Source organism: Trichomycterus rosablanca, chromosome 19, assembly GCF_030014385.1.
Source record: "Trichomycterus rosablanca isolate fTriRos1 chromosome 19, fTriRos1.hap1, whole genome shotgun sequence".
Taxonomy (NCBI): domain Eukaryota; kingdom Metazoa; phylum Chordata; class Actinopteri; order Siluriformes; family Trichomycteridae; genus Trichomycterus; species Trichomycterus rosablanca.
In genome coordinates, this window is record NC_086006.1 from 26,881,079 (window position 1) to 26,908,591 (window position 27,513).

Below are 27,513 nucleotides of genomic sequence, written 5' to 3' on the forward strand. Positions count from 1 at the left end.
GTTATTTGTCTTCTAATTTTTAAAGTCAAGTGTTTCGGCCACAACAGTTGTAACAGCTGTAATAAATCGATTATATAAAGGAAATGATACGCTATCAGATTTGCAGCAACAGTTTATGGAAGCTGCAAGCTCTATAAAGACATGAAGAAAATCTCGATTTAAAGAACGTCCTGCACAGATGTCATCCAACACATCCACAACAAGACTGAAGAGTCCAAAACAGGCAACGTCAAAACCAAACAGTATTCCTGAAAACCGCCACTCTCATTACAAAAACGCTGTTCAAAACTCCATAAACCATTGCAAAGAATCTTAACCTGATCAGAGGAACAAGAATACAGCCGCTCAGAACTGCAGGCATGACCAATACAAGCCTTCGCACAGGCAGGGGTCTTACATACACAAAATAGCCCCTGATGAGAAACAGGAGGAAACACAAGGCTTGTATTGGTGAGAGGTGAGAGCGACCTCTGTGGTGAGTCACACACCAGTAGGCAGTGGTAGTGATTTTATTATTGTTGTTTTTATGTGTTCCCTTTATTTTTAACACTCCTCAAACTTCAGACAGAACTGAGGATCGATATCGAGTCGAAACTTCATGTGAACGTGAGCGTGAATGTGGTGGTTGAGCAGCGGGACAAAGATTAAGTGATTGTGTTTAAGGTGTGATAAAAAAATCAATACAAACCTATTTTGGTCTAAATAAAATATCAATTGATTTTCACTCATTTTAGAAACTTGCCAAGCTTGGGTGGTGCAGTGGTCTATTATTTCCTATCTGTCTGTCTGTCTGTCTATCTATCTGTTGATCTGTCTATCTATCTGTTGATCTGTCTATCTATCTATCTGTTGATGTGTCTGTCTGTCTGTCTATCTATCTATCTATCTGTCTAATTATTGATCTATCTATCTAGCCCACCACCAACTGGCCGGTCGGGCGTCCACACAGACATGACTGTCCAGGGTGTTCCTACATTGTACCTGGTGTTTTTTTCTTGACCAGGACAAAGCGGCTGCAGAAATACCTTAAACCTTCATGTCTTCCTGCAGTATCTGAAGGGTCTTTGAAGGATCTCCATACTGTTTATAATCTGTCCATCATTCAGCCTCATGTGCTGAGAAGAAGCTTCTTCAAGTGCGAATGCTTTGTTTCCCTGTCCTGTCGCTTTTATCCTACTTTTACGTCACCACTGGATGCCACACATAAACACCGAGAGTGGTTTATGTGAGGTTTACTGTTCTTTTATCCTACATTTTTGATGCTACCCACAATCCTCTTCTGCGGCGAGGCTTTGGTAATAATCCAGTCCACAGGCTTCTTTACACGAGCGCGGCTTTAATAGGATTGATCCAGTCTGCAGCACCCAGCTGTTGATGCTCTCCGATTGGCCGGAGCTGAGACGATCATGGGCGGGACGTGGCACAGATGGGCGTGGCATTCTGTGGACAGCTGGCAAAACGGGCGACCGCTTTAATTTAATGCCCCTGAGTGACAGAACGACATGAGAGTTAGAGACCGAGGATCTGGAATAACAACTGTTACCTGTTAGCTGGTACCAGGTCCTGGTACTTCAGCCTGATTATTTTGCTCTTCGAGTGGGTGTGGGTGTGGGCGAGGGTGTGGATCAGCTGTGGGATGGCAGTATATTAGTGTGTAAGGTCGGAGGAGTGCGATGGCGGTGGCGCTGGATGCAGTGTGTGTGCGGGTGAAGGGTGTATGCAAGCAGAATGGCCTGCTCATCCTCTCCGTGATGGCCGTGGTCATCGGCTGTCTGCTGGGATTCTTCCTGCGCACCAAGCAGCTCTCAGAGCAGGTCAGTGCTGATCTACTGCCCCTTACTACAGACCTTACACTGCCCTGATTACCCCGGACACAGTCCTTCTTACCCCACACAATTTCAACACAACAGTATCCACCCAAACAACAAATCCTCCTTACCCAAACACAGTCCTTCTGACCCCACACAGTTCCAACCCAGCAGTGTTCATCCCGAGTGTCTTTTCTGCCCCAGTACAGTCCTCCCTACCTCAACAAAATCTCAACAAAATTACCCAAACACAGTCTTACTTACACCATCGCAGTCTAACTTACTCAACACAGTCTAACTTACTCCAACACAGTTTTACTAAACCAGACACATCTTACTTAAATCAAACAGTCTTACTTAAATCAAACACAGTCTTACTTACTTCAACACAGTCTTCCCTACACCAATACTTATTTATTCAGACAGTCTTACTGACCTGAACACAGTCTTAACTAAACCAAACACAGTCATACTTACACCAACACAGTCTGACTAACACCAACACAGTCCTACTGACACCAATAGTCTTACTTAACCTAACATAGTTGTACTTACACCAACATAGTCTCACTTATAGTTTTACTTACCTTAACACAGACTTACTTAACCAACACAGTCCTTTTTACCCTAACTCAGTCTGACCTACTCCGTCAGTCTTCCTTACACCAACACCGTCTTAGTTAACCAAACACAGTCTTATTTACCCAAACACGGTTCTAACCTAACATTTTCCACCCCAACAGAATAATCCACCCCAGTACATTCCTCACTATCTTGATACAATCTTCTATATCCCAACACAGCCCCTCTTACACCAACACAGTCTTACTTACATCAACACAGTTCCAGCTCAACATGATCCAACCCAGCAGTCTTTTCTGATTCTATTGGAAGCATTGCCCTTTCTACTTAAACACAATCTTGCCCACCCAAATATAGTCCAATTTATCTCAACGATATTCCTACTAAACCCAACACAGTCTTACTCATGCCAACACTGTGCATGTTTTTAATTAAGCACAGTCCTACTCATCTAAGCATCAGCTTACTGTACCTTTCTGTCTTTTCCTAACACATTCCCACCTACCTTAAAACAAACTTTCGTAACACAGCACTTTTTATTCAGCACTCTCCTCCTTCTCTTAGTACCAACCTACGATCAGCTGTGTTCCTACCCTAACAAATTTCTGCTTACCCCAACACAGTACCTGCACAGATCTGCTCATCTTACTAACCCATTACCTTCATCACCCAAAGCAGTCTTTTTACCCCAACACTGACCTACTTACCATTCCAACACAAACCTACGCATAACAACACAGACCGACTAATCCCGCCACCATACCTCACGTCCCATCGCTGTCCTATTTACCTTAATACATAGACAAATCTCCAGACCCTAAAACAGCCCTATAAATGCTAACACAGGCCTGTGGTTCTCAAACTGTGCTTTACTGTAGAATTACTGCGTAACCTACGCAAACATCAAACTTCACTCTGTTCATACACGATGATATTGACGTCCCGCAGTTGTCTGCCAGAAAAATAATTACCCTACAAATATATGATGCACCAAGGTCTCATCGCTCAAAAGAACAGATGCCAAGAAGCTGAAGAATGCCGGTCATGATAACTCAGACACACCCGTTGGGAATGAGGAGCATGACTGGCCATGTGGAGTTAACATTAGCATACACTGCAGTGTTTGTGTTGAAAAGCATCCACATGATGGTACACCGTTAATCAGCAATTGGAATTTATTTACACTGGAACAAATGTACCAGTACCGCAATCCTAAGCATGCTCAGTTGTTCTTGTAACTGGAGGTTTTACCATGCTGATGTCCCACCATTAAACAGTCCTCATTATACCCAATTCTAACCTCTAACCCATAACCACGTTGCACACATGATCCTATTGGTCCAATTTATGCTACGTGTGCGTAGTGTGGGCTTGAAAATTGCATCCGCCTCCAGTAATGTTTCCCAGTAAGGGCTGATTAGAGCTTTGGAGTCGTCAGCAAAGACATATACAGGTCACAGGGGTTGAGGAACAGGCAGCTCATTATTGTTTGGCTGAAACCAAACTGAGGGACCATTTTCCTGACCATTGTGGGCTTGTGCAGGTCCAGTGCAGACTTGTTTGTGTGCTTGTTTAAAGATGCATATTTGGATATTTTACTCCTACAAATAAGGTGGACACATCTGGAGACCATGGTGAAACAGAGCTGTCAGAAGAACGGATGTATTACGAGCCACTAATTGTTGCCTTCAGGCTGTCGGTCATCTCTCAGACGTCCCAGTTCTCCTAATGCACTCCGAGGAATGAAAGAGCTTGAACATAGGAGGCTTCTAGATACAGGAAACACACCTGACCGGCTTGTCGGACGTCCCATTTAAAAAACAAATCTATGTGATCGTTTCAGCTAGAGAAGGATTTCCACAAGTCTGTGGGAATTTGTGCCCATTCAGTCAAAAGATGACAGCATTTGTACTGGTGTTCCGGTTCATTCCAGAGCTGTTGGGTGGAGCTGAGGTCAGGACTTTGTGCAGGACACTGTGGTTCCTTAACCTGAGATGTTCTTCATGTCTTTATAGAGGTTGCTTTGTGCACAGGGGGTCAGCCATGCTGAAACAGCAAAAAGGGCCTTCCCTATACCATTGCTGCAAAGTCGAATGCATATTATATCCTCATTTTTTTTATTATATTTGATGTGTTTTTCTCCGATTTTCCCCTATTTAGTGTAGTCAGTTTGTCTTATGCTGCTGGTGGATCCCTGATTGCAGTCGAGGTGGGTATATTGCCGCTCACGCCTCCTCCGACCCGCGTGCAGCCCTTAACGGAACCCTTTTCCACCCATGCATTCTGCACAGGCGCCTCTATCTGCCAATCAGGGTCCTTACACAGCGTTTGAAGACCCCGCCCACATAGTCCGGTCATCCCAGGCGCTGTCAATTATGCCCGCTAGATGGCGCTGGTGCTGGTGTGCCACCTGGGCGCCATCATTTCCTTCTTATAATTGATTTATTACACCTGTTCCTATCTTACGGCCAATGAATCCGACCCACCACAACGCTGACCGGGATAAATCGGTGTTAAAGCAAGCTGTTAGCAATGGGTGTGGCTGAAGAACCCTATCAGAATAAAGATCGGCGTCCTTATATTTTTGGGCATGTAGTGTATAAAGTGGCATAAACAAAGCATAGTCTAAATATGACTCATATTTTACTTCTGGTATATGAAAGTGGCACATGCCCTTTGCGCTGGCGCTCCAGGATTACGCTCCAATCATACAAATGCTCTAAGTAATTATGAATTAGCAGGAGAGCTGCTTAGCCTCGGGCTGAGAGGAAGCCACCGTCGTTCCACTGAGATGGAAACAGGCTCCCACGATCCATTTCTCAAAAATGTAAACGACGCAGCAGTCAGTCGAGAGTGAAACACCAAAATAAATGGGGTTGAGTTCGGAAATATAAAATAACAATGACACATTTTTCATTTCTCGCCTCACGTGGGCAAGTCGGTTGAATTGGAAGCGTGATTTGGATTTATGTCATGCATCATCACTGCATTCACAAATGCGAGTTAAGACACTTGCCATCTTCAGGTACATTTTTGGCATTTAGTGGCCACTTTTATCCAAAGCGACTTAATGGTTATGACTGAAGCGATTCAGGGCTAAGGGCCTTGCTCAGGGGCCCAGCAATGATAAATTGTTGATAGTGAGGAATAAACCGGTAACCTTCTCCCACTGCCCTTCAAAGACAGCTAAAGACATTCCCCCTTTTTCTCCCAATTTTAGCAAAGCCAATCCGCTGCTGGGGACCCCGATGGCGTCCAAGGAGGGTGTATATTCGACTGACACACACTCCCTCCGACGTGTGCACAGTCCACTAATCCCTTCTTATTCACCTGTACTTCTGTGGATTTGCATATGAGGTCGGCTTCGCGTATGGAGAGACACGCCCCGATCTCCACGCTCCTCCACCTTCTGTGCAGGTGCCCTGGACAACCAAGGTCTTTTCAAAGCCCACCCCATACTACGGCTTTTTTTCACCCAGCAGACAGGAGGCCAATTGTGTCTACTAGAGGATGCCCAGCCAACTGGCAGCAGAGTCGAAATGTAATCTCGGTTCTGGTGAGCTAGCAGATTATCCCACTGAGCCACCTGGGCGCCCATCACCTCTTTATTAAGTAATTAAATTGAATCTAACCTGGTATCTGGTACCTACTCATGTGTCTACCTTTTAAAGATAGGTTCTTCTATTTATATATTTATTCTAGCTGGGATTCAGCAGATCTGTGTGAGACTGTTGTCTTGCTCTATAGAGAGGAAACGTTTACTGAGGAGGCACTTTTGTAAAGCCCACATGTCAACAACATCCAGAAATGACGCCGATCTCTCTGGGCTGAAGCAGAGTGGAAATGTGCGCTGTTATCCGATTTTAGGAAGTAATATAAAAGGAACATTCTGACAGTCACCAAGCGTTTAAAAGCCAGCGTCAACTTGCACTGTGAAGGCACCATTAATGCTGAAAGCCACATCTAGATGTACTTTTAGACACACCACAATCAAAATGTCTCAGAACAGCACGGCTTTTTATTACCAAAGTGCCTGAGTTCAGACACGTCACCCGCAAAATACGACAAAATTTACTCTGAACTGTCGAGTGTTATATTCAGCAAGAATGGACAAAATGCCACTTTCACAACCATAACAACTGGTGTCCTCAATTCACAAACTATTACTGAATGTTAGTGGCGTAACAGTGGTAGACATGTACCCGTCCCAGCTTTTTTTGGAATTTGTGCAGCAATCAAACTTCAGATGAGTTTATATAAACACATTAAAACCACCTCCTTTTTTCTACACTGACTATCCATTGTATCAGCTCCACTTACCATATAGAAGCACTTTTTAGTTCTACAATTACTGACTGTAGTCCATCTGCTTCTCTGCATGCTTTGTTAGCCTCCTTTCACCCTGTTCTTCAATGGTCAGGACCCCCACAGAGCAGGTATTATTTAGGTGGTGGATCATTCTCAGCACTGCAGTGACACTGACATGGTGGTGGTGTGTTAGTGTGTGTTGTGCTGGTATGAGTGGATCAGACAGCAGCGCTGCTGGAGATTTTACTGTGTCCACTCACTGTCCACTCTATTAGACACTCCTACCTAGTTGGTCCACCTTGTAGATGTAAAGTCAGAGATGATCGTTCATCTGTTGCTGCTGTTGAAGACCTTCATCATTGGTTGGTGGACGATTCTCAGTCCAGCAGTGACAGGGAGGTGTTTAAAAACTCCAGCAGCGCTGCTGTGTCTTATCCACTCATACCAGCACAACACACACTAACACACCACCACCATGTCAGTGTCACTGCAGTGCTGAGAATGATCCACCACCTAAATAATACCTGCTCTGTGGTGGTCCTGTGGGGGTCCTGACCATTGAAGAACAGGGTGAAAGGAGGCTAAAACAGCATGCAGAGAAACAGATGAACTACAGTCAGTAATTGTAGAACTACAAAGTGCTTCTATATGGTAAGTGGAGCTGATAAAATGGACAGTGAGTGTAGAAACAAGTTTTAATGTTATGGCTGATTGGTGTATAAATAAATACTGGCTTTTTTTTACCATAGTTACAAAGGATTTGCAAATTGTTGCTGTTTGTTTTTACTTCTTTACTGTCCCAAACTTTTTGGGATTGAAGCTGTATCTTGCAGCTGAAACATTTTTTTATGCTCAATGAAGCATAAAGAGTATAAATGTTGAAGCTGCGAATTCACAGCAGTCTGTTTTTTATTAATGGATTTTCTTAGAAGGACGAACCAAAGATCCTTTCAGACTGCTAAATAAAACCTATTTTTAATGTAGGACTGCATTAACTCTATTTATGGAACATTAATAAAGAACAAGAGGGTTATAAAGCTGTGAGCTAACAGGTATAGTTGGTTTTATTAATGGACTGACATCACCGGGTCATGATTCTTAATAAACGTGAATTAAAAAGCTGTGAAAAGCTGTGAAGGCTGAAGGTGAATGATGGTGCTGAAAGGCGCTCTCACAGCCGGTCGTCAATTTAACAACCAGAGAAATCATTAGATTGTGCAAACACTCTCACGTCGTCCTTATTTTTCCCAGCCCTGCACCAATCAGTCCAGGTCAGGAGCGCTGATGTACACTGTCAGCCTCTGGACAGATGACTTGATTAGAACTGGACAAGTAAAATTTTATAATATTAATATTAATTAATAATTTTATAAGACGCAGCCAAATATATTGTGTATGTAAAATGGGAATAAACATGATTTTATAGACATACAGCAGGTTTATGTCGTGTTTACGTTGCATTTCAGGACGTTCACGGGTTATTTTATTTATTTATTTACACCAACTAGGCATAACATTATGATCACTGAGAGATGAAGTGAATAACACTGATTATCTCTTCATCACGGCACCTGTTAGTGGGGGGGATATACAGGCAGCAAGTGAACATTTTATCCTCAGAGTTGATGTTAGAAGCAGGAAAATGGGCGAGCGTGAGGATCTGAGGGCCAGATTGTGACGGCTAGACGACTGGGTCAGAGCATCTCCAAAACTGCAGCTCTTGTGGGGTGTGTCCCGGTCTGCAGTGGTCAGTATCTATCAACAGTGCTCCAAGGAAGGAACAGTGGTAAACCGGCGACAGGGTCATGGGCGGCCAAGGCTCATTGATGCACGTGTGGTCCGATCCAACAGACGAGCTCCTGTAGCTCAAACTGCTGAAGAAGTTCATGCTGGTTCTGATAGAAAGGTGTCAGACTCCATGCCTTGACGGGTCAGGGGAACCAACACAATATCAGGAAGGAGGTCATAATGTTATGCCTGATCGGTGTATGTTTTACACACTTTGGTTGCATTCATGACAGGGCAGGTAGTTATGTATGTAGTTAGTTGCACCACAATCTCCAGTAATTCTTCAGACACAAGAAAACGCGGTGAATAAAATGTGCGATAAAAATATCATCTTATTACCCAATCGACTGAGCGGAGGGGGATCTAATTAGGCAGCAACCCAAAAGGTCGTTCCAAAGAAGCGATGAGCCAAAAATCATCCAGACCTTTAAAGTTTTGTAGCTTTGTAGCGTGACTAAAGTGTTTCCTCTGACTATGTCATGAATAGCATGAAGCTTCCATCCACCTACTTTACATTAATTATAACCAGTGCTTAAATGGAATCAGACCAAAATACATCCAGCTCAGGTGAAAGCACACATACATGATTTCTGCATCTGTTGTTTTATTGTGATGAAATGATTGAAGAGCCGAGTCTCTAAATGTTCTGCATCTTCTCTGAAAATATGACGACATTTCAGATGATTTACCGGGTGCTGTAGAGAGTTCTATGGTGTCTTTAATCTTGTAAAAATGGCCTCTTAAATCCAGCCAGTCCTAAGTGTCCTGTCCACTGTTGAAAGCATCTACATTAGAAATCTGAACAATAGAGGAACTGTCTACCTGTCTGTCTGTCTGTCTGTCTGTCTATCTACAGTATATACACTGTATATACTGTATATATATATATATATATATGTACTGTATATATATATATATATATATATATATATATATATATATAAAGATTACCTAGAGTCACCTAGACACCAGTATAGAGGCCAGTTCCATTGCTTATTTAAGGCTATAAGACTCCACTAAACCACAGTGAGAACCATCAAGTCTTTCTCTCTGTAAATAATGAAATAATTTAGTTCATTTTAATCCTCTCTCTCTCTTTGCAGGAAGTGAAATATTTCCAGTTTCCTGGGGAGCTTTTAATGAGGATGCTGAAGATGTTGATTCTACCTCTCGTTGTTTCCAGGTAAAATTTCTCCTCCTCAATTATTTCCTGAAGAATAACAATGATTTCCGTGACACAACAATAATAAAACGACACGTCAAATTGTTAGGAGGGATATTAAAAACATTGCATTTACGATTCAACAAGTATGTCTGAAAAAAAGCCAATAAAGAATTTAATTTATAATCAAAACATAATAGTGATCAGTCGAACATGTGCTGGTAGTGATGTGATGGGGAAGGGGGGGGCATCAGAAGCTGGACAGCTTGTCGTTACTATTTGAGTCACGTCGAATGAAAACGATCGAAATACAAACACAAATGCAAGATCAGATCTGAACATCTAAAAGAAATTACATACACGCTTCAGAGCCGCTCAGTCAAAGGACCCCCGCCGGAGACCTGAAACAACCGTTTTAATCTAGAGAAGATTCTGATTCAAAGCAGTTCTGTAATAAGAGTGAAGATTAAAATCCTCCACAGTGATTAAGATCAATAAGAAATGATAGGAAGTGTTCAGGTGCAGTCATCGCTGATAAAGCTGCTAAGACAAACCTTGTCATTATTTCCAACTCCTATTTGTTAATTTGCTTGCTTTACCCCTGATCTGATCACCACAAACCCCCTCCGACATACAATCTGCCATTGTTGGGTTCCCACACAGAGCCATGTTGAGTAGGGAGAGACATGCTAAGCTCCATGTAGCCACACACACCTACATACACACCCATTTAAAAAACAAAAACATTTTCTTTATGCATTTTCTCCCCTTTTCCTGCCTTTTGGCGTGTCCAATTGCCTGATTGCGATATGCTTTCTCACCACCAATGCCGATCCCTGCTCTTATTGAGGAGAATGAAGCTAACCCACGCCCCCTCCGACACATAGGCAGCAGCCATATACATCTTATTACCTACACTTTGACGAGTGCAGTGACTTGAGTGCAGTGCAGCTCAGCGTTGTGTGTGGAGAGACGCTTCCTGAGAGCACTCTTTTCTCATCTCTGTGCAGGCGCCATCAATGAGCCATCAGAGGTCCTAATTGCATTATTTATGAGAGAGACCCTATTCGTCTTAGTCCTGCCCATCTGAACAACAGGCCAATCGTTGTTCATGTGGCCGCTCAGCCTCAGCCGGCAGGCAGAGCTGAGATTCGATACGATGTATTCGAGACCCCAGCTCTGGTTCCAGAGTGTGTTCTTACCACTGTGCACACCTATTTTTAGTAATTGATTTTAATTTTAATACTTGTGCTCAAATAGGTGATTGTGTAAGGCAGTTGTAGCCTAGCGGTTAAGGTACTCGACTACTAATCGAAAGGACGCTGGTTCGGGCCCCACCTCTGCCAGGCTGCCGCTGTTGGGCTCTTGAGCAAGGCCCTTAAACCTCAATTGCTTAGACAGTATACTGTCACAGTAATGTAAGTCGCTTTGGATAAAAAGCGTCTGCTAAATGCCTAAAATGTAAATGTAAATGTGACACCCCCCTCGCCCCACACACACACAAACATACACATTGATGCAGTACCAGAGATCAGATCAAACATCCCTCCCCTATCAAACATGCCCAGTTCTGTTTGTATAGACGCCCGGACAGGTCGGCAACTCGAGTTCTTTGAGTGTGGTGGCGTGCTAGTGCGTTCTACTGCACCACACAAAATATGTTTTCGCTTGAGCGTAATTTTATGCTTTGTTTAATGAGCTGAAATCATTTTGTGTGACAAACGATGTATAAAATGAGACCAAATGAGGAATTCTTTTACTTTTCTTTATGATGTGGAACGTTGTTCTAGCAGTGGTGCCTAAAGACACAGAGAAAGCGTTCAGCTGTGATTGGATCTCATTACTGATACAATTCGCTGTAGAAGCTACAACGAGCTCGCGATCGTACGCTGTTGATGCTCCGAGCTTTATATATGACCATACATCAGTCTGTGGATCTCGGTCTGTCCTAATGTGCTCAATCTAATGTGCACATCTATCAGAAAGACAAACAGTAATAACATATAATAACGGCGGCACTCTGGCATCCCATCTGGGATCATACATGACAACATTAGAAAGAAACAATATACACTATGTGACAGAAAGTATGTGGACACCCTACTTAACCACAAATCGAGGTTCATAAATAGATGAATTAATGAGTTTAACCCCACCAAACACTTCTGGGATGAACTAGAACGTCGATTCAGTCTGACATCAGTGCCTGGTCACACAAATGCTCTTTTAAAATGGTGTGCTTTGACCTTGGTGTAATCTGTGTGTAATCTCTGCTGTGACCAAATGTTCCATCTCACTGCAGTCTTTTCCACGTCGTCTCGCGGTAACAACGCTGCGGTGTATCCCAGTGTTTAATCCGGTGTTTAATCCCGCATTTAATCCAGCGTATTCTCTCTGTACTTTGGTCAGCGCACAAAAACCGTGAGTGCTCAGTAGTTTGGGGTCTGTGCTTTCCCTGCTTTCCTTTAACTAGGCCCAAAATAATGTGTGTCATTAGATTATTGAATGAGTGGAGCAACTGGGGCGTCGTTCAGTGGCTGGACTGGTTTACAGAGATGATACCGAGATCTATACTTAATCACAGCAGGCTTAACCAAGGCAGAACACGACTGAAATAATTCATAATTCCAACTAAAGCATCCCTGCTGAGTCTGGTTCCTCTCAGGGTTTCTTCCTGCATTTTTAAGGGGGGGGGGGTTTCGAGCCACTGTCACCCTTGGCTTGTTCAATAGGGGTTTTTGGTCTGTTGGTCCTGGATTCTGTAAAGTTGCTTTGAGACGATGTCCATTGTAAAAAGCGCTATATAGCCGCTCAGGTGGCGCAGCGCTAAAGTACGCTAGTGCACCAGAGTTGGGGTTTCGAATATATCCGACTGAGTTGGGCGGCAGCATGAACAACGATTGGCTGTCGTTCAGGGTTAGGGGTAAAAAGTCGGATCATAGGTCCTCATAACTGGTGCGACTGCGGCCCCTGCTGGCTGACTGATGGTGCCTGCACAGGGCTGAGGAATAATGCTGATGGGGGTGTGGCCCTCCGTACACACTAGTATCTACCAGAAACAACAACAACTCTCATATTTCTCTATTATTTCCTTCTTTATTTTAATAGTGTTGTATTTTGTAGGTGTAATTGCACAAAAGAAAGAATACTTTACTGAGCCGAGTTCCTTCTTCTCTCTCACTCACTGTCCCCTCTGTCTGATACACAGTGACACCTACTGGCAAGAGTAATTATACAACAACAAATAGTGTTTTTTTTTTTTCATTTTCTCACCACTACGCTTCCTCTGCACATTCTTTGAGGACATTTTAATATTGAATTTTTCAAAATATAAAGAAAACACCGGAAAAACACCATCCGCTGTCCGAATGTTCGCTCATATATATATATATATAGAGAGAGAGAGAGAGAGAGAGAGAGAGATGGTCGGAGTTAACTTGTTCATGATGTCACGTGTTTTGCGAATTTTGGTTCATAATCCGAAATGTGTTCATACATTAAGTTGAAAAAGATCGTTCGTAACCCTAGATGTTCGTATGGTAACCGTTTGTAACTCAAGGGTCTACTGTATATCAGTAGCTGCCACACCAGCCATGCACAAAACTCATGAACATGCACAAACACGCTACTGTCCAGTGTAAACCAGAGATGGGCTGGAACGTTACTAAGGAATTAAGCTTCTGTACAGTTTTTTTTTTCTGAATTGTTGTTGTCTATCTAGGTCATTTTAATTCAACAGCCAAGAAAAGGCAAACTCACCCCGAGTTATCCGTGTTCTCCAGGACGTCTGTATGAACGATCGTGTTTCTTGGTATTTGATGGCTCAAATCATAAGCTTTGTTAATGTTTCATTGTATGAATTTGGGACTGGTGGGGTGTGCATTAGCTCAAGGATGCAACAGGAGGGAGGCAATTGGGGGATGAATGGATGTCTGATTAGTGGTTATACCTGTGGATGCTAATACCACTAAGTACTTAAACCCTCTTGTGTTTCTCCTTTGTGTGTTTTCCTGGTGTGTGTGTGTTTGTATGCTGTATGGCAGGAGCTTCATACTCGAATGACAACCTGTGTGTGTGTGTGTGTGTGTGTGTTTGTGTGTGTGTGTGTTTGTATGCTGTATGGCAGGAGTTTCATACTCGAATGACAACCAGTGTGTGTGTGTGTGTGTGTGTGTGTGTTTGTATGCTGTATGGCATGAGCGTCATACTTGAATGACAGCCTGTGTGTGTGTGTGTGTTTGTGTGTGTGTGTGTGTGTTTGTATGCTTTATGGCAGGAGTTTCATACTCGAATGTCAACCCCTTAGAACATGTAAAGCTTGTGATGTAAAGTGATGTAAAGCTTGCTTGACTGTGGACGTTACCTCTCTCTCTCTCTCTCTCTCTCTCTCTCAGCCTGATGTCAGGGTTGGCGGCACTGGAGCCAAAATGTTCCAGCAGGTTGGGTCTGATCACCATCTCCTATTATTTATGGACCACCTTCCTGGCGGTGGTCGTGGGCATCGTCATGGTGTTGATCATCCACCCCGGAGGTGTAGCTCAGAAAGAGGACTCGGAGGACAGCAGCAAACCCATAATGAGCTCCGCCGACGCCCTGCTCGACCTCATACGGTACGCAGAAACACACAAGTTCATGTTTCATTCCTTCTCAGTCGTAGTAGCTGTTCCTACTGCGGAACATAGCTAGCGAAACTGTTTTATTTAATTGGATTACATAGCATTTAGCACTTTTGTCTGTTGTGCATGTCTCTGTCTGAGATTGAAGGTGACTTGCCTTTTATGCACAAACATTTACTAAATATTTTAATATGATAATGCACGGTAAAGGGTGAAATACTGCTGGATCATTTACTGATGCTATGTGGTGATAGCTGTTGTTCATACAGGGAGGGAGCCGGACAGGGAACCCCTCATAACTGATGCAATTACGACCTCTGCGTCTAGGAATAACGCATCGATCAGGGTGTGGTTCTCCATACACAAGGCTGATCAGCTTATGAACTCGCCTCGTGCAGGTGAAAAGATGCAAAGATGCAGTCGGCTACTGCACACGTGTCGGAGGGGGCATGTTTCAGTCTCGCTCTCCTCAATCAGGGCAGGGATCGGCATCAGTAGAGAGGTGTAACATTATGACCAGTGACAGGTGAAGTGAATAACACTGATTATCTCTTCATCACGGCACCTGTTAGTGGGGGGGATATATCAGGCAGCAAGTGAACATTTCATCCTCAAAGTTGATGTTAGAAGCAGGGAGGATCTGAGCGAGTTTGACGAGGGTTAAATTGTGACGGCTAGACGACTGGGTCAGAGCATCTCCAAAACTGCAGCTCTTGTGGGGTGTGTCCCGGTCTGCAGTGGTCAGTATCTTTCAAAAGTGTTCCAAGAAAGGAACAGTGGCAAACCGGCAAGAGGGTCTCATTGATGCACGTGGGGAGCGAAGGCCGGTCTGTGTGGCCCGATCCAACAGACGAGCTCCTGTAGCTCAGACTGCTGAAGAACTTCATGCTGGTTCTGTTAGAAAGGTGTCAGAATACACAGAGCAGCACAGTTTATTGCATTTTCACAAATGTCCCAAGTTTTCTGAAAATGGGTTTTGTATCGGACCTTCGTGCTGTTTTTGTAGATTTATAAACATGTTTTATTGGTTTTGTTTTCATTCACAGTTCGCAGTTCACGTGTCGTTTACGTTCAGCCCCTCGGTTCAGCCGCCGTCTGTAATTTTCCCTGAACAGCTTTAACCAGATTGAAATAATAATCCATTATTTTGGCTTAATCGCTCACATACACATAATTACGGTTAAACGTTTTTGTGTCGTGCGCACGATGGTACTATTTTAATTTCATCCGCTGATTTACATAATTACCATGTGGTTCTGCAAACATTTTCCATAAAAATGTCAACCAAGATCACAGAGACACGGGAGAGAGGAGTGAACGAGGTAGAAGCATTTTCTTTCATTTCATTTTCTTCAAACGATTTATCCTGGTCAGGGTCGTGTTGGTTCCGGGTTCCACAAAGCCAGACTGAATTTGAAAGCACTGCTGAGATTCAGACCCAGATCTCAGCCATCGCACCACACGAGCGCTTTCAGAAACGTCTATCAAAAGTATTTATCTATTTTGTATTCCTGAATACATGCTGACTGGTCACGTTTTGTTCCCCTCTGTTATTGTGTGAATTTAATGGCCAAAAATACAGAATGTGGATGCTTGGCCGTGAGCTTGGACAATCCGTTCCAAAACCAAGAAACAGAGTTTAAAATACATTTCACAAGGTGTTCACTCACCAAGCGCTTTATTAGGAACATCTGATACCGATACCGATATGTATTGATTACTTCATGAGCGACACTAGATTTATGGAAGATGCTTCCTTGTTTCTACACTCACTTTTTATCAGCTCCACTTACCATATAGAAAGACTTTGTAGTTCTACAATTACTGACTGTAGTCCATCTGTTTCTCTGCATGCTTTATTAGCCCCCTTTCATGCTGTTCTTCAATAGTCAGGACCCCCACAGGACCACCACAGAGCAGCTATTATTCGGGTGGTGGGTCATTCTCAGCACTGCAGTGACACTGACATGGTGGTGGTGTGTTAGTGTGTGTTGTGCTGGTAGGAGTTTTTCAATATCGTGTCCACTCACTGTCCACTCTATTAGACACTCCTACCTAGTCGGTCCACCTTGTAGATGTAAAGTCAGAGACGATCGCTCATCTATTGCTGCTGTTTGAGTCGGTCATCTTCTAGACCTTCATCAGTGGTCACAGGACGCTGTTGGCTGGATATTTTTGGATGGTAAACTATTATCAGTCCAGCAGTGACAGTGAGGTGTTTATTCACTCATACCAGCACAACACACACTAACACACCACCACCATGTCAGTGTCACTGCAGTGCTGAGAATGATCCATTACCTAAATAATACCTGCTCTGTGGTGGTCCTGTGGGGGTCCTGACCATTGAAGAACAGCATAAAAGGGGGCTAACAAAGCATGCAGAGAAACAGATGGACTACAGTCAGTCATTGTAGAACTACAAAGTGCTTCTATGTGGAAAGTGGAGCTGATAAAATGGACAGTGAGTGTAGAAACAGGGAGGTGTATAATACTGTGTAGTGCTGCAGTGCACTCACACTCACAATTCCATCAGCATCGTAGATAATGAAGCTGCTTTCCTGACCTGAGGTAACAGTAAACATCCTTAATGAACAGCGTTAATGATGCTGCTACTGCTGCTGAACCGAAGTCTGCAAACAAAAGCACGCTGTGAGTTTCTCTATCGACCACATAGACGCCACAAACCCACAAAACTGAAACTGACTCTTCAAAGCACCACTAGTTTTATTTCATAACAAATAATAATAATAACAATTAGCATTTTAGCCCATCTCATAGCAAATCTTCGAAGGTGTGAACGTCATCTATCGACATACACTATATGGACAAAAGTATTAGGACACCCCTTTCCAATTTTTAAATTCATGCGTTTCAGCCACAGCAATTGCTAACAGGTGTAATAAGTCAAACAGCAACCGTTTAGGGAAGGACCTTTCCTGTTCCTGCATCACTGTGCCCATAAGGAAACTCCAGTGTCCTGCCCTGACCTCAGCCCCACTCAACAGCTCTGGAACTTCAAACTGGAACATCAACTGAGGTTTTCTTGACCAGCACCAGTGCCCAGCCACACAGATGCTTTTTTGATTGAATGGCCACAAATTCCCACAGACATGCTTGAAAGTCTTGTAAGAAGCCTTTTCAGAAGTGTGGCTGGCACCCAGGTGGCACAGCAGGATATGGCACTAGCACACCAGCGCTGAGATTCTGAACTCCTCGGTTTGAAACTCGGCGTTGCCACCGGTCGGCTGAGCGCCATCTAGCGGGCATAATTGGCAGTGCCTGCAGCAGACACGGTTCTGCTATGGCGGGATGACCGGACTATGTGGGTGGGGTCTTCAAACGCTGTGTAAGGACCCTGATTGGCGAGTAGAGGCACCTGTGCAGAATGCATGGGTGGAAAAGGGTTCCGTTAAGGGCTGCACGCGGGTCGAAGGAGGCGTGAGCAGTAATATACCCACCTCAACTGCAATCAGGGATCCACCAGCAGCGGAGGACTAATTTCTAATAGGTTCTATTTTGATCAGGTGCTCGGTGAGTCCAGAGCTGATTTTGCAACCGCAAATATTTTTATAGCAGTTTTTATATTTCTAAATTCTGTTTTTCTTTCTTGTTTTTTAATAAAATGATTTGACTGTATTTATTTATTATGTTGCTTTGCATAAACATGTAAACATTTACTACATCACTGGTATAAACGTGACCCAGTTAAGCTCTGCCTGTCTGAACGTGCTGCCTCGTAGACGATGAAGTCAGACGCTGCTGACATGTAAATGAAAACCCGGCGGCTCGGCACTCGTTAATCACTGGAGCTTACACTGGAAGTGAATAAACACCATTAAATTAACACAGAATGAATAATCACAGCTGAGGCCGACGTGTTTATGGGAAGCGTTACAGTTCACACTGAGATTAGCTGTGATGGATTCTGTCTAAATATATAAATAAACGCTAATAAATTCATTCTCTAATATTTAGTTGCACTTTAGATGCAGACTGACAGAAATGGTTGATCACCCCACTGATCACCCCACTGATCACCCCACTGATCATCCCACTTATCATCCCACTGGTCACCCCACTGATCATCCCACTTATCATCCCACTGATCACCCCATCGGTCACCCCAGTGATCACCCCACTGATCATCCCACTGATCACCCCACTGATCATCCCACTGATCATCCCACTGTTCATCCCACTGATCATCCCACCAATTACCCCACTGATTACCCTACTGATCACCCCACTGATCACCCCACCAATCACCCCACTGAGCACCACGTCTAAAACACATCTAGCTCATTCAATTTCACTCCAACATCTAAATATTAACACACAGTCAATACTCTAACAGGTAGAAAATACACTACATGGCAAAAGTATTGAGACATCTGACCATGAGCTTGTTGGACATCCCATTTGTCCATGAATGAAAAAGTCCTATTAGAAATCTCACCAGAACCCCCCCCCTGGAGAAATCTCATCAGAAATTAGACATCCCATTAGACATCCCAACAGAAATGGATTTCTTTCCCAGAACAGAAACCTCTTTGATTTTCTGACTTTTTCTGTTGACGATTCCCAGATAATAATCCACTGCTGAGCTCATGGAGCTCGACATACGTACCAAAACACCATTACAATTTCAAATCAGCGCTCACTCTCGATCGCTATGTATCAGCTGTTCAACGACTCAATCCAGACATGTTAAATATCTGGACCTGTCGGCGACTCATAATCATGCAGTGTGAAGAGTGTTGCGATCCTGTTCTGATTGTTATGAACACAATATACAGAAGGGAAACCAGGGACGGGTGCGTAATATAGTTTCTACCAGAATACATCTGCACACACACAATCTTTACAGTATTTGTGACTTATCGTCCACGCCAAACCATCATACTAACATTGCATTGCAAAAAATATTTATTTAACTGCAACTCTCTCTGCAGATCAGAACAGACGACCCTTGCTTCACCCAGATTCATTTATTTTTCCTTTTCGCCTTTACGCTGCACATCAGCGCACAAACAGCTTTGATCTCTCGCTTCTTGTTGACGTGCATTTTTTGACACGGTATCATTAAACCCCTCGTCACTTCTGGTGTGTGTTTTGGTGAGCTGGGATATGCGAAGAATGAATATTTATATGTATAAATGACAAACAAAGGCATTCTACTCTATTCTAACCAGTTCTTTTATGTATCACTCCTCTAAACATCAAGTTTAGATTCTGTTCACTGTTTCCCAAATGATTCTAAACTATTTTTAATCTTTTTCCCAACAGTAACATGTTCCCAGCCAATCTGGTTCAAGCTACATTTCAGCAGGTAAGATATTCTCTTACTGAATGTAATAAGGACATACCAAAAGCTTACATCTACACTATATGGCCAAAGGTATCCGGACACCTGATTACCAACCCTTAATGCATGATACAGATCTCCAGAAAAGAAGTGATCGGCTACTGCACGTGTCGGTGGGGGCTTATAAGTACAGACCTCCTCAGTCAGTAGTGGACGACTTATCAGAAAAGGGAAGCAAAATGCAGACTGATAATTGGATACGACTACACTGAACGGAAAATTGAAAAAAAGAAAACACACAAAAACCATCATGTCAATACAAATAGAATTTAATAATTCATTAACCTTCAGGAGTGAATGCAGCAGCATATCACTTTCTATAATTTCTTTCATTTTATTCAAGCAGTGAGACTCAAACCCAGATCTCAGCGGTGATGGGTCAGCGTAATAAACCCGCTCGGCCTCCTGACCCCCCCAACGTTCTGTAAATTGGTAGAAATTTTGCACATTTACAGAAATGATTGAAATCTGACACACTGCTGGTTTTTGGTCCTTGAGCTGCTATTTTCAGGTCTCACCTCTGCGTCTATATTGGGATCATAAGGACTTCACTGTTTCTTGTTTCCTCTGTAATTGGCTGGTGCATTGTGGGAGTCGAAAGACTCAACAGGAATAAATGCACAGCTTTTTTAGATAATTTGATCTTGTGTGTATGATTATTTCTCAGACAGCTAAAGGAGAGAAAACTATTATTAACATACAAGATAAGGTCATGATGATGTTAGTGAATTCATCCATTAACTGTGTGTGTGTGTGTGTGTGTGTGTGTCAGTATCGCACTAACAGCGTTCCCGTCATGAAGACTGTAAAGACGACGGAGAGCTCGAGTGTGACACGCCGCACCCTCGTGTACCAGCTCCAAGACGAGACCGGTATAAACGGTACGGACATCCGGAACTTCCAGCTGGACCTGACGCCCCCGCCCGATGTAGTGATGCGCACCATGCCCGGGACCAGCGAGGGCATGAACGTACTGGGCATCGTCATCTTCTCTGCCACCATGGGCAAGAAAACACACACACACACATAAATGTACTGTGTGGACTCATGGACACTATGAGCTTGTTGGTCGTTCAATCACTCCACCTTTTGCAGCCATAACAGCATCTACTCCTCTTCTATGGAGTGTCTGTATGAGTGTTTGCTCGTCCAGTCAAAACAATATTTCTGAGGTCAGAGACTGTGAGCCTGGATCATAATCAAAAGTGATTAATGGGATCAAGCAAAGCTCCATGCTGGTCGAGGAGGACCGCAGAGTAGCACCCGCCTCCTCTAAGGAGATTGAAGACATCTGGCCAAGCGTTTCTTTCCAACAAGGTTCAGTGTTGGGAAAATGGGTATAACGGTGGCCAAAATGCAGATAGTCATGTTGGTAGATGAGCCAGTATAATAGCTGACATTTGCTCAATGTTCCAGTTTGCCGCCTGGATGGTACAGATGCTTTGTGTAACAAACTAGGCCTAGCCTACCTTAAACATGTTTAAACACTTCCATTAACATACAGTCGGGCAGAATTATGAACTCAAAGCTTATTTTATAATAAAGCCTTGAAAATATTATGTATTTAAAGTGCAAAGCAAAAACTAGGTAGTAATACAGTACCCACCACCAGCAGGAGACACAGATGGGTGTTTCATAAGCATGATGGATGACACACAACATAGATACAAGACGGTACTGGGTTCGATCCCCAGGCGTGGCGGTCTGGGTCCTTCCTCCTGGAGCTCCGGTTTCCTCCCACAGTCCAAAAACATGCAGTCAGGTTAATTGGAGATACTGAATTGCTCTATAGGTGAATGGGTGTGTGTATGTGTGTGTGCCCTGCGATGGACTGGCGCCCCATCCAAGGTGTTACTGTGTGCCTTGTACCCATTGAAATGCTAGGATAAGCTCCAGCACCCCCATGCGACCTTGATTGGATGAGAGGTTAGACAGTGAGTGAGTGAGAACACTACAGTATAGCTTATTGGTTGTGTTCACTAGTGACCACCCAAGTCAGATCAAATTCATTTGGATAGCGCTTTTTATAGAAGACATTGTCTTAAAGCAACTCTACAGCATCCAGAACTGACAGACCAAAAAAACCCTGATGAGCAAGCCAAGGGTGACAGTAGCAAGTGTATTATTGGATTTCCATCATAAAGTCTGTCTGTACTTAGTTCTTGTCTTTTAAATCTTCTGTGTGGTTTGAGTCACACATGAAAATCTGTCCCTAACCCTCATCAGGCGTCTCACTGTAAAGGTTTTGGTTCTAACATTCTTTTTCATTTAGGCATCATGTTGGGCAGGATGGGCCCTAACGGCAGCGCGTTGGTCAACTTCTGCCAAAGTCTTAATGAAGCCGTGCTCAAAATAGTGGCCATCGTTATTTGGTGAGTCTCCACCATGCTACAAGCTATCAGTGGTTGGGAGCTGGGATGATTGGCACGGCTCTCTGGGTGGGAGGGAAGGCGGTGGAAAGGTGCAATTGCAAGGATGTCTGATGGTGAAAGTGGATGAGCTGAAATCCTTGGGGTTGAGTGTACAAATTAATAGAGAGTGTGGTAGAGAGGTGAAGAAGAGGGTAGAGAAGGGTATCTTGGGAAAGTCTATGAGACAGTAGTTAGTCCTGCCATAATGTACAGTTTGGATGGGGTGGCACTGCCAAAAAAAGACGGAGATAAAGATGCTGAGATTCTCATTGGAAGTGAAGAGAATGGACAAGATTAGGAAGGAGTTTACTAGCACAGGTTTGGACGGTGAGATTGAGTTGGTTTGAGCATGTGCAGAAGAGGGATGAGAGTTCTTTTGGGAGAAGGATGCTGAGGGGGAGAGGAAGCCAGAGAGGAGGTTTATGGATGAGTTAAGGGAGGACATGCAGGATGGAGGCGAATGATCTGCTGTGCTGACCCTTGGTCTGGTGTGTATTTTCAGGTATTTTCCATTCGGGATCGTGTTCCTGGTGGCGGGGAAGATTCTGGAGATGAGTGACCCGTCTGATATGGGGAAGAAACTGGGTTTCTATGCCATTACTGTGGTGATGGGTCTGATCCTGCACGGCCTGTTCATCCTGCCCAGCATGTACTTCTTCATTACCAAGAAAAGTCCTATTGTTTATATCAGAGGAATCCTACAGGCCCTGCTCATCTCTCTCGCCACCTCGTCCAGGTACCAACAATGTTCAGCTCATTCTGTTTCAGCTCATTCTGTAGTGCAAATGATGTGTGAAAATTGTGTAAGTAATTATCCTACACAGTTTTATACATGGATACATGAATAGATGAATGGATGGATGGATGGATGGATGGATGGGTGGATAGATGGATGGATGGATGGATGGATGAGGTAATATAGGAATAGGTTCATGAGTAGATGGATGGATGGAAGGATGGATGGATGGATGTATGGATGTATGGATGGATTAGGTAATATAGGTTTTGGCTGATGAATGGATGGATAAGGTAATAGAGAAATAGGTTAATGAGTAGATGGATGGATTGATGAGGTAATATAGGAATAGGTTAATGAATAAATGGATGGATAAATGAGGTAATAGAGGAAGAGGTTGATGAGTAGGTGGATGGATGGATGGATTAAATAATACAGGTATAGGTTGATGAATAGATGATGGATGGATGAGGTAATATAGGAATAGGTTGATGAGTAGATGGATGGATGGATGGATGAATTTGTGTATTAATTACTGATTGGTCAATTGATTGGTTCCTTTTTTGTTTAAATTACTGACTGATGAATAAACAAATAAATGAATGAATGTTAGTAAATATTTGAATGATGTTAGAAGTCTGAGCCTTTATAAATGTCAGTTCACAGTGTAACACAGTCCTATAAAACATTTAAATATTTTTTCCAGCTCCGCTACCCTGCCCATCACTTTTAAGTGCCTGCTGGAGAACAACCACATCGACCGGCGCATCATCCGCTTCGTCCTGCCCGTCGGTGCCACCATAAACATGGACGGTACCGCGCTGTACGAGGCTGTAGCAGCTATCTTCATCGCCCAGGTCAATAACTATGAACTGGACTTCGGTCAGATCATCACCATCAGGTAAGTCAAAATAAAACAAGTTGGAAAGAATTAGTCCTACATTCTCAGGTTATAAATGCACTCTAATTTTTTTCTCGCCCCAACCACTGAATTGCCTCTGTTTTGGATGTATTCAATCCCCCAATGCACTCTGGCGACCCCTGCACAATACTGTGAGGTAGCCAGCAGCCACCAATCTTTACCAGCCTGACTTGAATTCTACACTGTAGATTAGAGACGACTCCCACAGGGCCGCGTACAACCACGCAGGCTTTAGTTGAGCAGAGCATTGTTGAACAGGGTGTACTTGACCTAAAAGTCAACAAACAGCTTTTCTCATAACAACAGAAAAATAGCGGCTCAATGCAAACACAATAATTACAGCGAATAATTCAGGCGGGTGTAAAAGTAAAGATTTGCTTTTTGTGTTGTGTTGTGAAAGCTGAATTACGGTAAACATGAATCCTGGGGGAATCAGGCCAGCGCGGGGCCGCGTAATCACCGACTCGTGATCAGATTTCTGCCAGAGCGCTGTTCTGAATGACCTTAATCCCTTATCCTCTTCTAATTCATGTTTATACAGCATCTGCATTCATACTGCATTCGTTCTCCTCATCCAACCTCAAGCGCTGGAGAATTTAGCCTCAGAATAAATTCAGTTAGCTGTAAATGCCAGCCGTAACAAAGTTAAAAACACAAAATGAATATGACAGCAGGGGCGGTTTATAAATCTGTCCGAGGGCAGTCGTATAGAGCGGGTAAATTAATATCACTGAAGGGCAGAAGAATGAATCCTCCTGTCAGGCAGGTAAATTATTAGGATTAATAAACAGGTAAAGTACAACTGAAGAGCAAGCAATTAACTAAAGGGCGACCAGTCAAACACATGCAGGAGAAGATAAATGAATACGACTAAAGGGCACAAAAAATTATTATAACAAATATCAGGTAAATTCATACGAGTTATGAGCAGGTCATTTATTATAAACAGGGATCAGCTAAATAAATGTGACTGATGGGCAGGTCATTTATTATAAACAGGGATCAGCTAAATAAATGTGACTGATGGGCAGGTCATTTATTATAAACAGGGATCAGCTAAATAAATGTGACTGATGGGCAGGTCATTTATTATAAACAGGGATCAGCTAAATAAATGTGACTGATGGGCAGGTCATTTATTATAAACAGGGATCAGCTAAATAACTGTGACTGATGGGCAGGTCATTTATTATAAACAGGGATCAGCTAAATAACTGACTGATGGGCAGGTCATTTATTATAAACAGGGATCAGCTAAATAAATGTGACTGATGGGCAGGTCAATTAAAATGTAAATCAGGTAAATGAATACGAGTGATTGTCACGTCAGTTATTACGGAGATCAGGTAAATACTTACTGTTAATACCTTATGCTGGGCATCAGGTAAATAAATACGACTGATGGGCAGGTCAACCATTATAAATGGGCATCAGGTAAATAAACACGAATGATGGGTAGGTTAATTAATATCGTTTTTTATATGTTTTTCAGCATCACTGCTACAGCAGCCAGTATCGGTGCAGCTGGCATCCCACAGGCTGGCCTGGTCACCATGGTCATAGTGCTGACCTCTGTTGGCCTGCCGACTGATGACATTACACTCATTATTGCTGTGGATTGGGCCTTGTAAGTACAATGCTTTACCGAGTGTGTAAATAATAAGATTGCTATTTTATTTCATTATTATTTTATTTCCTAATTCCTTATTAGTGATTATTGTTGACTGCACACAATGACTTCTCTGTGGCCGTATAAACTGGGCTGGTTTATCTGCATTCTTTAAAAAAAAAAGTACCTGGAACAGTGGTCTCTTGGCAGTGGTCTCACTGTGGTCTTTATTTTACTAGCCAATCAATGCTGAGATCTCTAGATCTCGGGTTAAAATCTCATCTGTGTTATTGACCAGCTGGTTGCCCACACAGACAGTATTGGCTGTGTCTGACGGAGGGAGAGGTCAAATGGGTTCCTCATGGGTTGCAGCTTCAATAGCGGCCTCTGCTGGCTGGTCTGGGCGCCTGCATAAGGGATGGTCGCTTCACGGACAATAGTGCATGACTGTGTACATGGTAGTGCTCTATGTGAGACCCTGGAGAGCATGATATTCCGTGATTGTCCTCTGCCATTGACAATAGGGGAACTGGACACGACTAAATTGGAAGAATAACAGTTGCTGTTGGAAATGTTATGGTTTAGGTTCATTTCCAAAACATGTCATCTCTGTGTTCATAGGGACAGGTTCCGCACCATGGTGAATGTGATGGGTGACGCCCTGGCTACAGGAATCATGGCACACATCTGCAGGAAGGACTTCATGAAGGAAGGCGATGGAGTGAGTAACACTGTATTATTTAGTACACTGTGGATGCCGCCTGGCCTCCACAGACACCACTGATCAGGTCTGAAGGAGGGACTGCCAGTTTGAGATTCACCTCCTTGCTGTAAGTCTCTATTGGCTCGAGGCTCTGGCAGTGAGCTAATGCCACCCGGACTCCTGATACACTACTTTTTGAAAGTTTTATATATTCTTCGTGGTTGGTTAAGGGGTTTGCTGTTTACAAAAGCAGATTTTAATGCACACCATGTGCTCACAGCAATCTTATTATCAGTCCGCTGCCAAGAAATGTGGGCACGTTGCCTCGGGCTGGATAAAATACACTTCATTTCTCCTGCTTTAACACAAGGGCAGAGAAACACGAGGACACCGGGGACTGAAATGCAAAATGTGTCTGGTTTTCATCTGCTTCTTTAAATGCACTTTCTAATTTGCACAAAACCTGCACAAAATACACAACATACACCATATGGCCAAAAGTATTTGGACATCGGACCATAAGCTTGTTGGACATCAGGTTTAAAATTCAAGTGGTTGTAAAATAGAGTGACCTCTATGTGATCTTTTTCGCTGGAACAGCAGCCGCTCTTCTGAGAAGGCTTCTCACAAGACTTGGAAGTATGTCTGTTGGAATTTGTGCCTATTTAGTCAGAAGATGACTGAGGTGGCTGAGAAAGTCTCAGTTGATGTTCCAGTTCACTCCAAAGCTGTTGAGTGGGGCTGAGGTCAGGGCTCTGTGCATTTTCTATAAACCGAGCCTTTAATGTCTTTATAGAGCTTGTTTTGCTGCAACAGTTTAGGGAAGGCCCTTTGCTGTTACAGCATGACTGCCCCGCTGTGGTCAAAGTTGGAAGCATTTCATTTTCTTTATGTAATTGACTTATTACACCTGTTAGCAAGTGTGGCAAGCAGCGGATTCACAATCTGGAATTGGAAATGACAAAATTGGACAAGACCTGAATGCTTGAGTTCGAACCTCAGTGGTGCTATCAACCTAGCTGGGAAAATAAAACCTGTGCTGTCTGGTTAAGGCACCAGAATGAGTGGTGGATGATTCACAGAGGTTAAAGCGGGACACTCTGAGTTGGTTGTGTATTGGACGAGCCGCATAATAGTTTGTGGCTTTCAGAACAAGGTTGGTGCAGACAGCCAGAAAACTAGTGGGGAAAAACTGTGAGTATTATTTTGTAATCTTTCATCTCTCTCTGTCTTCAGGTGCCTCTGATCTGTGAGACGAAGCCCAACAACATCCAGCAGCTGATGAACTGCCAGCAGAACAATGGAAGTTTTCAGCCGCCACCAGCAGGGGGCAAAACCGAGCTCATCGCCCCGGACGTTGCTCGTCTCATGCAGTTAGAGGAAGGAGTGCGACCCCCTCATCTGGAGCGCAAAAAGCCCCCGGTGCCCCCACGGCACCTCAAACACAAAGATAAAGAGCACTGCACTATCGACATGAATGGCCTGGAGACCAACGTATAG

General features: G+C 43.5%; 1 protein-coding gene across 1 annotated transcript; it reads left to right on the forward strand.

The window, feature by feature from the left end:
- Positions 1–1,673: 1,673 nt before the first annotated feature.
- On the forward strand, positions 1,674–27,513 carry slc1a7b (solute carrier family 1 member 7b). Its single transcript, XM_063015052.1, has 11 exons — positions 1,674–1,814; positions 9,590–9,669; positions 14,043–14,258; positions 19,554–19,596; positions 20,405–20,636; positions 21,905–22,004; positions 22,546–22,779; positions 23,486–23,680; positions 25,194–25,328; positions 25,932–26,031; positions 27,250–27,513. The coding sequence occupies exons 1-11, from the start codon at positions 1,674–1,676 to the stop codon at positions 27,511–27,513; spliced, it is 1,740 nt and encodes a 579-aa protein (XP_062871122.1).

Coding starts and splice junctions, on each gene's coding strand:
- slc1a7b (XM_063015052.1), top strand. CDS start 1,674: ATGGCGGTGGCGCTGGATGCAGTGTGTGTGCGGGTGAAGGGTGTATGC. Junction 22,005..22,545: donor ATAGTGGCCATCGTTATTTG/GTGAGTCTCCAC, acceptor GTGTATTTTCAG/GTATTTTCCATTCGGGATCG. Junction 25,329..25,931: donor ATTGCTGTGGATTGGGCCTT/GTAAGTACAATG, acceptor CTGTGTTCATAG/GGACAGGTTCCGCACCATGG.